Genomic DNA, 15768 nt, shown 5'->3' with positions numbered 1-15768 from the left:
TCAGCTATTCTTGGGTATTAATCTCATATTTTGTTACTTTATATCCCCCAGATGAATGCAATCTTTCTATGTCTATCCCTCTCTTTCTGACTCATTTCGCTTAGCATGATACTTTCACTTGTATGTAAATTTCATGACTTCATCTTTTCTAACAGCTACATAGTACTCCATTGTGTAGATGTACCAAAGTTTCTTTAACCAGTCATCTGTTCTTGGGCATTCAGGTTTCTTCCAGTTTCTGGCTATTGTAAAGAGTGCTGCAATGAACAAACAAGTGCAGATGTCACTTTGACTATACATTTTTGCTTCTCTGGGATATATTCCCAGGAGTGGTATTGCTGGGTCAAATGGGAGCTCAATTTCTAATTTTTTGAGAATCGTCCATACTGTTTTCCAGAAGGGCTGAACCAGTCGACATTCCCACCAACAGTGAAGGAGAAGACACTGATTTTTATATGATTTAAATTATATGTATTTATTTATGTTTGGGGCCACACCCTGAAATGCTCAGGGGCTACTGTAGGCTCTGAGTACTCAGCAGTACTTGAGCACTGTGTGATGTAGGAAATTGAACCTCTCATTCAAAGCAAGCGCTCCAATTCTATGAATGATCTCTCCAAACCCTGGTTTAAATTTTTTAACTAGAATATGTATTGATGAAACACTGGTTTCACAAAATCCTGGCAAATATCAGACCTGCTGCTTATGATTCACAGGCAGACCAAGAATATCAGGATAGAGCATATTTTTTAAAAATTAACTTGGAGATGTCAGAGTGAGTACAGGGGATAAGGCACTTGTCATATGTGTCTGTGCATCATACCATGCCCCATGATCCTGGCACCCCATATTAGTCCCCAAGGTACAGTTAGGAGTCACTCTTGAGCTCAGAGCCTGGAATAGCCCCTGAGCACTAAAGGGCATGGGGTGTGTCCCAAACTTCTTTCACCTCACCCTTGCCTCTCAAAACAAACAAGTAAAAAAACTAGAGAAAGATATAAATGCAAAGGGTTGTAGGTACTGTGTTTTAGAGCCTATGAAACAATGGTTTTAGAAGCAGAACTCCACTTTTGCTTAATAATGGCACTGGATCTGCCACCCACTGCTAGTTACCATGCCATTATTAGTCATTGTTCCAAACTAACTTTTTAAAAAGTTAAAGATTGTCCAATTTTCTTTGTGCTTTGGGTGAATAAGGGTCATGGGGAACACAAAAAAAATTGGGAAAAGAGAGAGTACTATGGAAGAGAAAAGTGCATTTTATAGTCTTTTTAGACAACTTTAAATGCAGTTGTATCATCAGCTGGTTTTTGGAATTGGTGTGTATAGACTTCCAGGCTAAAAGCAAGAAAACAGCTATTTTTGAAAGTTTATGTAATTTAAATAACACATAATTTAAATATGTAAATAATACCGAATTTAAATAATACACAATAATGCTAATGTTTATGTTGACATATAGAATTACTGCACCCACCATTGAAATCAGTTGTCAAAATTTTCTTCAGACCACAACCCTCAAAGAGATCTACTATTTAATAGTAAGCAAGTCTTTCTCTAGAATATTACTCTGTGGAGAAAGGATAATGATTTGCTTTTTCCCCTTCGCTCCAGGGAACCTAGGTCCTCACACATGTGAGGTATGTGCTCTATATGTGCTCTATATGGATGTATGAGCCACATTCCCAAGCAGGACACAGATTTCCCAGATACCTTTGGTTTGTTTTCACCTAAGATGGTACGATCATGCCACTTTTGATGACTCTTTCTCAACTCTCAGGGTGGAAATGGTCCTCATCATACAGTTAGACCCAGGGCTGTATCCTCTCTGGTCATGGAAAAGCCGTCACCACACTCTTATTGAGTACTCACATAGTGGATGGCTCAGTGACTAGGCATGCACACTGGCATTTGCTGTTGACAACTGTCAGCTTTGACCTCCTTCTCCTCACAACCCAGTCTAAAAGAGGCTTGTAATCCTCCTTTCCACCCACTCTCTTTACTCCCCTGGAGAAAGAATGTTGGCGCCTGTTCTCTGTCACCTGTCAAAATCCATCTGCCTGTCACTGGCTTTTATGGACAAGTCAGCCAGCTGTCACGTGACATCCCCCCAACTGCTAAAAACAGCTCCAGCACCTACTCTGAACCGGGACCTGAAACAATGTCTTCCACCGAAGGAAACAGAAAGGACACTTGATCACACAATCCTCGAAATTATTTCCAGGAAACACTTGCAGAAACCCTTTGGGAACCCTTTGCCTGGCAGCACCAACGGGGACGGCCAGGAGATGAGCGCATCTTTGAATTACAAGTCGTTTTCCAAAGAGCAGCAGACTATGGATAACTTGGAGAAGCAACTCATCTGTCCCATCTGCTTGGAGATGTTCACGAAACCTGTGGTTATTCTTCCTTGCCAGCATAATTTGTGTAGGAAATGTGCCAGTGACATTTTCCAGGTAGGTTTGTGTGGGACGTGGAAGGGTGGTGGTAGAAAAGATTCCTTTCCCTCCATATGATTTACTTCATTTTGAGATGAGCTTCTTTATATGACTTTTTAAAGTGCAGTCACATTCAAGAATAACGAAAATTAGAAAGAATTTGCTTTGTGCTTTGCTTCTTAATCCCCAAACCTTGATTGATAACTAAGTACCATTCCCCCCCCCCCAATCATTGAATTCATTCCAAAACTGTAAATGAATTACTGATCAAAATGTTAATGTTATAGTTTCTGATTGGGAGCTTTTGAAAAAGCTCCCAATTGCATGAAAAAGCATATCTTGCTGAGAATGACATACTGCAGTTGACAGTAGACAAGGGCTGGCTCTGTGTTTTGGACCTTTGCTGATAAGGCCCAAAGAATTCTCTACAGCAAACTGAAAGTACAAGCTGGTGTTGATAGAGTCAGATCATAGAGTCAGATCAGAGAAGTCACCTGTGGCATTACTCAATTTCTCTTTTCTTGCTTGGCAAGAACAGGCCTCTAATCCATATTTGCCCACAAGAGGAGGTACAACTGTGGCATCAGGGGGCCGATTCCGCTGCCCATCTTGTAGACACGAAGTGGTTTTGGATCGACATGGGATATATGGACTTCAGAGAAATCTGCTGGTGGAAAATATCATTGACATCTATAAGCAGGAATCTACCAGGTATTGTTTCATCAGTCAAACCCATTTAAAGTTTTTTTTTATTTGTTTGTTTTAGTGGACCACTACAATGATTGCTTATTTACAAATCATGAACCAATAGTTTTATAGGAAAATATTTTTCCAAGTCAGTCCTTCCCAATAGGAGGATTCTCTTGTGAGGAGAGAAAAAAATTGGGGCCTATGATTATTATTTTTCTACATATAAAAGAATGAAGTGATTCATTACCATTAATCCATTCCATATAATGGTGTCGAATTATACATAATGCTGATCTATACTTGTACTTCACCTATTTTAGGGATTTTGTGACTGTTGCAGCATCAAATTATTTAGAGCAGAAAAAAATATAGCAAAAGATGGTGACTATTAACAGAAATGCCATCTTCCAATATAATCCACCTCCTAGTCTAAATGGTCTAACTTTAAAATTATCTAGATGATTATAATAAAAAAATTCCTCTAAGGTAGTTATTCATAGTATTAACTCTGGTGGTGAAGCAAGATATGGTCCCACCCTTTAGCAACTTGAAATTTAGAGACATTTTAGAGGGGAAAAAAAATCATGGAGTTTAGGTTATGTTTCCAGCTGCCTAGGTTGTGTTCGCTGCCTATATTCAGCACTGACCCATTGATTGACATACAGTACATATATCCATTCACTAAAAAGAAAAATACTACTTGCTCATTGAATCACAATGCCTACAATGTTCCTGCCCCAGACACAGTACTGCAGGGGTTCATTCCTAGAAGGCATGGTGTGAAGAACCTTCCAATTGTATACAGGTCAGTCTGGTCCACAAAGCTTGATAGCACTATTGGACTATTCAGAATGACCTCATTGTGATTCTTTTGAGGAGACATGTATTTATGGAACATCTGGAGGACTCTAAGAGCCGTATGCTCTTAGAAGGAAAGCTGTTCTATAAATCCAACATGCAATTATTATCATCATTATGGTTATTAGTTTCTGCTTAAGATTCCAGTCTAAATTAGAGAGTGTCAGGATATAGCTGGAATTGGAGAAGAATAATTACTGATGGCATATTGCAGAAATATGGGAGTTGGCTGTAATCCCTTGCTTCCAAAACATTTTAACAAGAGAGAAAGTACTATTGTTATTGCTATTTCTTCACGAAGCCATTATATTTCACTACTTTAGAATGCAAATATATGCACTGCTTCTTAAAAATTAGCCAATCCATAAATAACTCGCTAATTATATTTTAAATTCTATTTGAAGCATCCTGATTTACGTTAACAATAGTGTTTTATGCATTCAATGTTTAAATACCATACCCTCCATCAGAGTGGCCACTTTTCTTCGCCATTGTCCCAGGGTCTCCTCCCATTCACCCCCCCAACTCCCCTTAACTAGCCAATAATTAGGAAATGTATGTAGTGACTAATTCAGAGCCCAGTACAGTGCCTTGCACAAAACAATTCCTCCCTAAGTCTCTGTCAAATCACCACCATAAATATTAGCAACATTTCTGTTTTATTACTTGCCACAATGGGAGCTTGAAAGATGTGATATAATAACATTATCAGGAAATCCAGAGAAGAGATGATAAAAGTTGTGGCACTAATAAAACTACAAGAAACATGCTGATTTAACAATAAAGTTGTTGTACTTTCATCTACCCCAAACAGTACTCTGGCAAGCAAATTATTTAAAAGCAATAAGCCAAATACCCAATGATGAAGTTCATAGCCAAGTGTTTTTGTGATATCAAGTTATTTTGATGTTTGTATTAAACTTGAGACTGGTCTCTGGGACATTTTACTTATTAGTAGAACCACATGTTGCATAGAGGGCTCGGGCACTTGTTTAAACATATACCTAGTTGTTCCCTTCTGAAGGCTAGCTATCTTACCAACTCGAACTCTGAGTCTTAGAGGATTTAACAAAACCAAAATACTTTGAATACACAGAGTGAGATGAACCCAGGTTGAAGCCACAGTCATTGGGCTGAGAGTAAAGAGAAAGCTGGGGACAATGCCGATCGGAGGGAGTCAATTCTGATCATCCACAAAAAGGCTGGAGATCATAGGTCTCCAAAGAGCCTGATCCTCTAATCTAAAGTTTACATAATGCTGATTGGCCTCAGTTAGTGGAATGACAAGAGAAGAAACAATATATAAAGTATGAGCACCATAATGACAATTACTATTAAATTATCGTAGCCAGGGATGTGACTCAGTGGTAGAGTATATGTGTCATAGGTATGAGGCCCTAGACTTGATCTCCACCTTTGCAAAAAACTAAATGAAATAAAATACATATATTTTCAATTAAAAGATGTAAAATGTAAATAAAACTAGCATTGTTGAGTATGTTGTGAAACATTGTTAAGAATGCTTTACACATGAAGTTTGTTAACTAGAACAATCCAGTGAAACTGTGACTGTTATTGTTCTCATCTTATTAAAGTCTTCATCTAAAAGCTTAATTTCATTAGATATTAAAGTACCATAATCTACAGTTATTTTTAGCTGAGTTTCAGATGTGGAATGTTCCAACACCAATCTCATCGCTGGAGAAGTATCTACTTCTCTCTACATGTCCGTAGATTTCCCTCACAGAACCTTATCTGCCTCTTCAACAGGCACATTTTAAAGTTTGATTATTGTAGTTTGGATTTCATCTTTATAGATTATTGGCTCTGTAGTTTAAATATATACATATATCACATCTTTATAAGACCAATGTTCTCGAGACACTGAACCTTACTCTGTAAACTTCCTCTTTTTATTACCCCATTTGGTTGCTTCTCTTTCCAGTGCTCCTCAATTATATGCTTAAGGGTCAAGGCTACTCTAGGCATCCCCTCTTTGAGACCATGCATTCCCTTTTCTGTTATTCTATATACAGTAGAAAAATGAGATCATCCAGTAGTTGTCATTCTTTTGACTCACTTCACTTAACATTATATTCTCCAATTCCATCCAAATTTCAGCAAAATGCATTATTATATCCTTCCTTACAAATGCATGGTATTCCATTGTATAAATATTCCATTACACACACACACACACACACACACACAGACCATAGTTTCATTATCTATTCTACTGTTGGACACCTAATCATACATATTCTAGATATTGTTTTGAATGCTGAAATGAATAGTGTTGTGCAAATGTCCTTTAGAATGAATATTTTTTCTGTTCTGGGGATAGATACCAAGAAGTGAAACTGCTGGATCATATTATAACTCTATTTTTACTTCTCTGAAAGAGCCCCCATACTATTTTTCTTCGGGGTTGAATGCAACAACATTCCCATCAGCAGTAAACGAGTGTTCCTTTTGTACCACATCCTTGCCAATATAGATTGTTTCCAGTTTTTCTGATGTGTGCTGTTCTTACTGGTGTCAAATGACATCTCATTTTACTCTTGGTTTTCATTTCCCTGATAATAAGTGATGATGAGCACTTTTTCATGTGGTTATTGGCCATCTGTTTGTCTGTCTTCAGGAAAATGTCTGTTCATCTCTTCTCGATTGGGTGGTATGTCTATTTTAAACCTTTGACTTCATTGTAGGTGATGAGGGCTGTGCCCTGACCAGGTTTGCCTTTACTTTTCCCAATGACAAATTCTTTGTGTCCTGGGACCTGTGTTTCCTTTTGGTTGGTTTACTTGACTGCTTTATTTTGTGCAGTAAATTCTCAAGTAACCTCCTGAAATGTAGAAAAAGTCCCCTTTTCAGTGTCTCCCACTGAAAGCAGGAAAAATTTTCTTTTGTGAAATCAGTTTCTAAAATCTTGAAGCTAGCTGTTCACATAATTTCCTCACAAGATTTGAGCCTGCAAATACATGATCTCACCCATTTAAATCGATGGATGGACTGGGAATATGGCGAAGCTCTTGCATTGCTTATGCAAAGTCCTGGGCTTGATCACCAGCACTGCATTATCAGCAGTTTATGAATTTTTTAATCCCCATATCACAATACAATGTATATACTGTGATCCAGTGACATACATTCATTCTTTAGGTGTGTATAATATGTGTATAGATATGCATTTATACATTTATATAGAAATGTCAATATAATAGAGTTCCTCATAACAATAGCTTTTCTTACTATAGATAATTTATAATATTTCCTATTCTATTTGATTTTTGAGTTTTAATAATGATGGCCATGATCTCCCAACTTAATTTCATAGTCCATAGTAATCAATTTGACATTCCATTAAAAATATTTAGTTTAAAATATTTTAAAATTTTTAATTAAAAAATTTCAATTTATCTTTTGGTCTCCCAAGGCAGTGTTCTGGGATGGGAAGCAGGGGTGGTTACTGGTGAGTCTCAGCCAGATATGATATTGTTTGGGAGGTGCCGAGGATCACCAAAGCCACCCCAGTGCTAAGAGCCTCCTTGACCACACTCTCAGTAGTGCTGGTGTTTGTGTGTGTGTGTGTTTGTGTGCATGTGTGTGTGTGTGTGATGAGGGTGGTATAGGAAACTTCTAATGCTGCATCCAGTGATGCTCAGATAACCATGTGGTGCCTGGAATTAAACATAGGATGGGTTTATATTCAGAATGCACCCTAACCACTGTCTTACCTCCAAGTCACCCAAACCTACAGTTTTCAAAAAGAAGATTTTGAAAATAACTTGAAAATATTTCAAATTTCAGTTTCAAATCTGAGATACACTTCTAATAATATGTTTGGGAATATAAGGAAAATTTTGGCTTATATCTTTAAAAAAATCTCTTAATAGCCTCAGTATTTACTTCACGATCACGATCACGATCAGGATCATCCTGTTGTTTGTTGATTGCCTCAAGCAGGCACCAGTAACGTCTCCTTCGTTCTAGCCCTGAGATTTTAAAAGAGCCATATTCAATGCTCTTTCAGGGTTAGGAGAATGAGACCCATCATTGTTACTGGTATTTGGCATATTGAGTACGACACGCTTGGCTCTGTGGCGCAATGGATAGCGCATTGGACTTCTAGACTAGATTGAGGCAGTCTTTACTTAGTATATATCAAATCCCAAGTTTTTGTATTATAGGCTCTGTATCCCACTATGCTCTCCATAAGGAGCATAATGCACCATAATTTGGCATAATTCTGATTACAATGGCAAATCTACATTGGTGATTATAGGAATACACAAACACATGCTGTGAAGTTAGATTGCTCCACAAGATACACAGCCAACTGGTAGCAATAATTTGTCACTGGCTCTCTCATGCTTTTATCTTTTCATTTCACAAACATATGCAAGCCCAATTCCGCAGTATTACCTGCTGTGACTCGTAGAAGTTTGGGTGGGTGTCGACCTGTTGAGAAAATAGAAAGTTGGGAGTTATGTGTGAGATCCACATATTCAAGATTCCACCATGTCCCAGAATAACAATTTTTTTCATTGCCTAAAGTTAGGAGAAATTTATTTATTATTTTTAAATGCAATCACGGTGAGGTACACAGTTACAAAGTTGCTCATGATTGGGTTTCGATCATACAATGTTGCAACACCCATCTCTTCACCAGTGTACATTTCCCATCACCAATATCCGAAGTTTCCTCTCCTACCCTCCCCCTCACCCCCCTTCCCAGCCAGGAGGAAAACTTTCAAATTCATAATTTTTTTCAAATGTTGCAATATTTATTTTTTAAAAAAGCAGCAGTTGAACACTTTTTTTCTTTTTTTCTTTTCTTTTTTAAAATTTTTATTACTAAAACACCGTGAGGTACAGTTGTAGACTTACAAATTTTCGTGCTTGGGTTTCAATTATACAATGATCAAATACCCATCCCTTCACCAATGCCCATTCTTCACCACCACTGATCCCAGTATCCCTCCCACACCCCACCCATCTCCCACCCCAACCTCCCTCTGTGGCAAGGCAGTTTCTTTTGTTCTCTCCTTATGGGTGCTGCCTAAACCTATAATTCTTAAAATCAACATGGGAAAATGATGCACTGTAGCACTGTCCTCCCGTTGTTCATTGATTTGCTCGAGCAGGCACCAGTAATGTCTCACAACAAATTGTGAGACTTGTTGTTACTGTCTTTGGCATATAGAATATGTCACGGGGAGCTTGCCAGACTTTGCCCAGTGGGCGAGTTACTCTCAGTAGCTTGTCTGGCTGTCAGAGAGGGGTAGAGGAATCAAACCCAGGTCGGCCGTGTACAAGACAAATGCCTTACCCGCTGTTCAATAGCTCCATGAAAGTGATGATGTTTAGAAAAATTTTGGTTTGAAGTCACACCTGGTTATGCTCAGGGCTTACTCCTGGCATTTAGAGCTCAGGGATCACTCCTAGTGGGGCTCAGAGTGTTGGGGAGAGAACCCAGGTCCTGGCCTGCAGGCAAACGCCTATCTCACTGTAATATCCCTCTAGCCCTTAGAAAGTGATTCTTGAGAAACCTGGGGGCATGCAAAGACAGTGCTAGAGCACAATCCTAACACCAGAGCTCAGGGTTCAACTTTCAGGAGTTTCACTAGCTGGTTTTCAAACCTTCTGCAACTTGAAATTGGACACTTTGGGACTCCTCACACCACGGCAACTGTTCCTGTGCTACAGTCAGCCTGCTCCTCCACTGCTGAGCTGTAGGGAAACGGAATTTGAGCTCTGAACCATGAGAAGGACTTTGGGAGCCTCCCGGAGCAGAGATGCTTCAGCAGGTTCCAGGCACTACCTGGGGGTTGTGATGTGTCTAAGCCTCTCCTCTGTTCCAATGGGCCAGTTCCATTTATCTCCTTGCCTTCTCCCAGACCAGAAAAGAAATCAGACCAGCCCATGTGCGAGGAGCACGAAGACGAGCGCATTAACATCTACTGTTTGAACTGCGAAGTACCCACCTGCTCTCTGTGCAAGGTCTTTGGGGCACACAAGGATTGCCAGGTGGCGCCCCTCACCCACGTGTTCCAGAGGCAGAAGGTAACAGAGCCCAAAGACCTCTGCTGTGGCCCCTCCCAAGGGCCAGCGGGAACGCAGGCTAGTGTTGCATGGCTGAGGAGGCAGGAGCAGAAAGGGTCTTCCTGGTCCGTGCTTGACCCCAGGCAGTGAAGTGGCGTCACGCGTGGAGGATGGCAGGAAAGGGAAGCTGAGGGCCAGGAAAAAGCACAGAGCAGAAGAGCTGCTGATTTCCTGGGCTTTGGAGGCCGCTAAATGTTACGGACCCAGCAAAGTTAGAGGGCCCAGTCCAAGCTCAGGCTATTCTCACACAACTTGAATTTGGATAATAGATAATAAAAGGATACCTTTTTGCACTAGGCACACAATACTTTACTAAAGAAAGGTACCTGCCACCCCACTCAATGGTCTTTTCTCCCTTACTCCTAGTGGAATAAGTAATAAAGAAAAGTATTTAGATTAATAACAATTTTAAAATATTGCCCTCAGTGAGCTACCAAGGTGAGCATAAACTGGCTTCCTAAACTTTCACCTTGGCTTCTTCTCAAATTGGCTCTTACCTTAGAATCACTGCCACAGTCCCCTAATGCTTATCAAATTCAGCCTGCCCCCCTCCTTATCACTAGCCTACTAACCAGATCTCACCAATGGGCAAGTAGGAACTTAACCATTTAATTAGAGTAAGTAAGGGGTCCAATTGGTTCAATTGGTACAGACATTCCAGACACCTAGAATTTGAGAAGATCTGTATCTCAGCATCTTCCTGCTAGAATGAATCATAGATTCCTCATTTGGTCACGGTTTTGCTCTGAGAATGCAAGTTGAAATAAAATTTGAAGGCCAAAGTTTTGGACAACACCAGTTACAACCAATGAGTATATCCCTGTGGTCTAATATCCCCCATGCGGGGTCGGGGAAATAGCAGAATGAAAATGATGAACATTCTTCCTAGACATTTATTTACAAATGAGACATATTTACATATCCACGCAGAATTTTCTTTACAAGATCAGGATGTTTACAGGCTCCTCCAAGCCTTGCTGTTGCTCTTCAGGGATACCATGGACTCTAGATTAAGCAGCTATGAGGCAATTTTATTACAATCAGTGCTAGTAAGAAGATCTCTAAGACCTCTGGACCCTCTTTTTCTGCATTAGTCTGAGCTCAGCGATGGCATTGCAATCCTTGTGGGGAGTAACGATCGAGTACAGGGAGTGATCAGCCAACTGGAGGACACCTGCAAAACCATTGAGGTAAGTCATGACACTCTAAGGACCTCTGTGGCTGCCTTGGCGCCACCTTGGCTGTCCTCACTTTAATATTTCAGTCTTTCCTCATTGAATGACCTCCTTTCTCACACGTTTCTAAAAATGTTTACTCCCTGACACAGAAAGAATCCATCGATGTGCCAACAAGGCAGATTTCCTCAGAATCTTTCTTGGGTATTAAAAGACTTCTAGTATTGAAAATGAGGACTGTCTACTATGACAGCAAAACTTTCTCTGAGGAAATACAACCTATCTTACAAAGTGCTCAGTACTGCAGGTTAGGGTGTACATCTGCCCTCTAACAGCAAGATGTGCTTCTGGCTTCAGAGAGGTCAATAAAAGGAGAAAGATCTTCGTGTGTGGTTAGCAAGTATTTCAAAAATGAGAACTCACTGAGCCCAGAGTTCTCACTTGCTCATCTCAACCCTGTCACACAGAGAACATGCAGTTAAAACTTGATGAATGAATACATGTGTGATATGTTTCACTGGCTCTTTACCTTAACCAAACTTAGATTTGGCATGTAAGAATGTTATAAATCCACTTCTCAAAAAAATATTAACTGCAATTTCTGAAGGTAAAATATTAAAGTCTCAAGTGATTTAACCACATAGAAGGGAGAAAAATTGGGAGATTCGCAAACCAGTTAAGTCACGGTGCATAGGGACAGGTAAGAGACATCTGGATTTGAGTCTAGATCTTTGGGTCTTTGGCTTCATCCTTAGAGCAGGTTTTTTTTTTGCTATTTATCTGCTCTAAGTTTTGAGGTTATTATTAAAAAGTTAGGTTTTAAAAAGTTGGGTCTTTTTAAAAATTGGGTCTCAGGAGCAGAGAATTAAGGAACTAAACTGTTTACTTTATGGCTTGTCCTTATCACCATGGATAAGACCACTCTTGTTGCCTACTTATCACTTTTTATTTCCATTTCCCACTCCTGTTCTCCTTTCCATAGTTAACCACTCTAACATGTTTGGTAGTCTATTAATGTGAATTGTTATGTAAGCATGTCTTGATTTTTTATAAATGGTGTTGTGTTTCTCATTCTGTTTTTTGCTTTCTAAAACTAAGCATTTTGTTCTTAAGATATATTCACATGTACGTTTAATCTGTTTTCTGTAAAACTGGAACAATCTGAGTAGCAGCTATAAAGTTACTGTGAAAAATTAAATAAGCATTTTTTAAAAAAATGCTTTTCACAGTAACTACTGGCATATTCTCAGTGCCCCCAACTAATTCCTTGTTCTTATTATTTTACCATTAGAAAGGCAAATCCTATCAAAAGCCAAAGAACAGTTCCCCAAACATGAGGTAGTCATCTCATTTTAGATTACACTGCATTAAAATAAATCTCTTTTCTTCGCCTTACTCATATTACTGAAAAGAGGCATGATGAATCTGGGATCTACTTAGGGAAGGTGGTCTTCCTGGTGAAGAGCCCAAAGAGATTCCAAAATGATCATTCTGAACTTTTTTCTTCCCACTTAGTTACATCCCAGACCAGATACAACTTAATCATTAAGCAGTGAATCAGCACTCTGTGTGCTGTCCACACTGAGTCTTCGGGGTATTAATAGGAGTGTATTGCTGTGGCAAGTGAGATCATGTCTATCCTTGGCTTTGGTCTGGTCTTCGTCAGAGACTTCTGATGGGGACCACCCGGAACTCCATCCAGATTTTGAGGCTGGAGGAAGATAGGAAAGAGGTGTGGATCTTGTTTGGCTTTGGGAAAATGCAAAGGGCTCCAGCTCCATTTTAGCAACAGCAGAGGACACGGAGGGCAGAGTGAAGAGTTTCTTCCTGGACGCCAGACAGGAAAGCAATCCGAAGCAACTGTTTTCCTTCCACTCTTGAGAACAAGACAAGACAGAACAGGTTGGAGGTTGTCCGCAGAAGGGATTTAACGCAGATATCAGGAAAAGCTTTTGATACTGAAGGTCAGGATTATAACCACTATCATTACCAACTAAAACATTTTTCAAAGTGACACACCTTTATTGGTATTTGCAGCTTACTAAAGGAGGGTATGTAATCACTCTCTTTGGGTCTTGTTGTTGTTTGTTTTGCTTTTGGGCCACACCAACGATGCTCGGGTCTGAGTCCTGACTCTGAATCAGGACTCATTCCTAGTGATGCTCTGGAGACGTTATAGGGTTCTGGAGATCAGCTCCTGTGGGCACATACAAGGCAGATGCCCTAACCACTGAACTATTGCTCCAGTCCTCCCTACAGATTTTAGGATGAAACTGCAAATTGGCTGGAGTGTCCAAATGGACTGAAAGTGCCCATCCTTTCTCCCTGTTTAACTGCTAGTATTTTACTTTAAGAAATAGGTTTTTAAAAAAGCAGCATCCAAAATAATATAAAATGTATACACTCATTTTTTTAAAAAACAAATACATTGATAAGGGGCCAACCCCCAAACCACAAGGTTAAATGGTTTTCAATATTTTCCTTAGATTTGTTTCATATGCGTCTTATTTTATTTAAAAAGAGACTGGGCTTTTAAAATCACCAGTAAAATAAAGAAATAATGAGTGACCATGGCTGAGATTAACTCAGTTCCTTCAGACCTCATTCAGGTGGCTCATCTGGAAAACACAGCGATTATCTCAATGCAGATATCTGCTCTCTGAGATATCTGCTGTTACATTTCTTGCTTACTATAAAGAGCCTCCATTTGAGAGACCTCTGCCTGTGTCACATACACAGTAAATCCTACAGACCCACCATACCCCATCTGCAAGGTAGCATGCAGTGAACCGCAGAGGGGCCTTCTCTCGAAGTCAATAGTCCAATCTTGCCAGACAGGCAAGCTTTCTGCCAGGTCACAGAACTTCAATCATGTCTGTGGTGGTGATGTGCCTTTATGGCTCTGCTCACTACCTGCCGCCAACATTTTCTGAAAAGCCTGTGGTGGAACCTGGCCAGGGCGTGGGGAGCTGTGGTTAAAGAATATTCTTTTCTGATTAAAAACATAACCTCCGAGAGAGGAAATGGAGCAGTCCCGGGGATCTTGGTTTTTCCTTAATTATTTCAACTCTTCTCATTTGGGGGCCTGACATGAACCCTTTGGGACTGAAGCCCGTCCTTATGCCTATCTAACTTTGTCCCTCTGCATGTAATGCCTTGCAGGGGTGGCTGGGGCAGACCCGGCTATAGACTTCTTGCTATGACTGTAGACTTCTTAGCATTTAAAAGTAATGCACATAGGGCTGGGGAAATGGCTCAAAGAGCTGGGGCATATGCTTCACACATGGGGGACCCAAGTTCCATCCATCCCTGCCCCTGCATAACAGTCTCTGCCCCCATACCTCTGGGAAGCAGCCCCCAAGCACTGACTGACTGCCAGGTGTAGCACTGAAAACTAAAAAAAAAAAAATTGTGAGCTTACTGAGATAAAGGTGGCTACTTTGAGAAGACCTATAATCACAAAAGAGAAGTTTGAATGGTTCAAAGGAGGTGTGGCATCTTCAATCTTTACTGTGGGCTCACATGGGGGACGGGCCTTCAGTGTTCCGCTCTCTTGGCTGAGAAGAACCTAGCATGGTCTGGCACTTACTTGTCTTTCCAGACCTGGAGCTGTCCAGGGCTGGGCAGTGCCTGTATAGTGGAAGAAGTGAAGTTCTCTGCTTCACCGGCACACTTGACTTTCATTCCTCATTACTATAAAACATTTCCTTTCTCTTACTCTTGACAAATGGAACTCAATCGGTGTTAACCAGTTTTAAGGAAAGCAACTAGAAGATGAATGATAGATATTTGATCTCAAGTATTTCCAATGTCTAAAAATGGAAAACTTTAATAAAATCCTCTAATGAGTTTACTCGAGGTAAAGGGCTGTAGCGATAGCACAGCGGTAGGGCCTTTGCCTTGCACGCAGCCAACATGGCCGACCCAAGTTCAATTCCTCCGCCCCTCTCAGAGAGCCCGGCAAGCTACCGAGAGTATCTCGCCCGCACGGCAGAGCCTGGCAAGCTCCCCGTGACGTATTCGATATGCCAAACACAGTAACAACAAAGTCTCTAGTGGAGACGTTACTGGGCCCGCTCGAGCAAATCGGCCTTTACTTCACTTTACTTTACTTTACTTTTATGAGTTTACTATGAAAATCAATCCATTGCAAATCGATGAACAACGGGAGGACAGTGCTACAGTGCTGCTTCTAAAATAATGACTTTGCCAAACAGCTTCAAGACACTACTATGTTATTACAAATAAAAGTATGAATAGAATAAGTCATTTAATAGGTATATCAGAATTTTAAAGACATGCAATATGTGCTTTATTTTTAATAGGTGTATTTTTATTTTTATGTCGATAAAAGCCATAACTCTTTATACAACACATGTACTTTAAAGAACAGATTTTAGAGTTTGGATTCCAGCTCAGCCACTTCACTGTATAAGTTTGGATAATTTGCATAAGTTCTGTGTCCCGCAGCTTCCTCGACCTACTGTGAGGATAATAATACC

At 40.1% G+C, this 15768-nt stretch overlaps 1 protein-coding gene across 3 annotated transcripts in view; it reads left to right on the top strand.

Annotated features, from left to right (window-relative positions):
* The first annotated feature begins 2159 nt into the window (after nt 1-2159).
* TRIM55 (tripartite motif containing 55) overlaps nt 2160-15768 on the top strand; it is a 44088-nt gene continuing 30479 nt past the window's right edge. For all 3 annotated transcript variants that reach the window (XM_056110689.1, XM_056110681.1, XM_056110698.1), the window contains exons 1-4: nt 2160-2456; nt 2977-3149; nt 9887-10052; nt 11186-11281. In XM_056110689.1, the coding sequence (XP_055966664.1) occupies nt 2289-2456; nt 2977-3149; nt 9887-10052; nt 11186-11281 (603 nt within the window). In that variant the 5' untranslated portion in view covers nt 2160-2288. The remainder of the gene's footprint in view (nt 2457-2976; nt 3150-9886; nt 10053-11185; nt 11282-15768) is intronic.

Source organism: Sorex fumeus, unplaced genomic scaffold (genome assembly GCF_029834395.1).
Source record: "Sorex fumeus unplaced genomic scaffold, SorFum_2.1 ptg000002l, whole genome shotgun sequence".
Lineage (NCBI taxonomy): Eukaryota > Metazoa > Chordata > Mammalia > Eulipotyphla > Soricidae > Sorex > Sorex fumeus.
The sequence above is the reverse complement of the archived record's forward strand: the minus strand, read 5'-3'. Positions and strand labels throughout refer to the sequence as shown.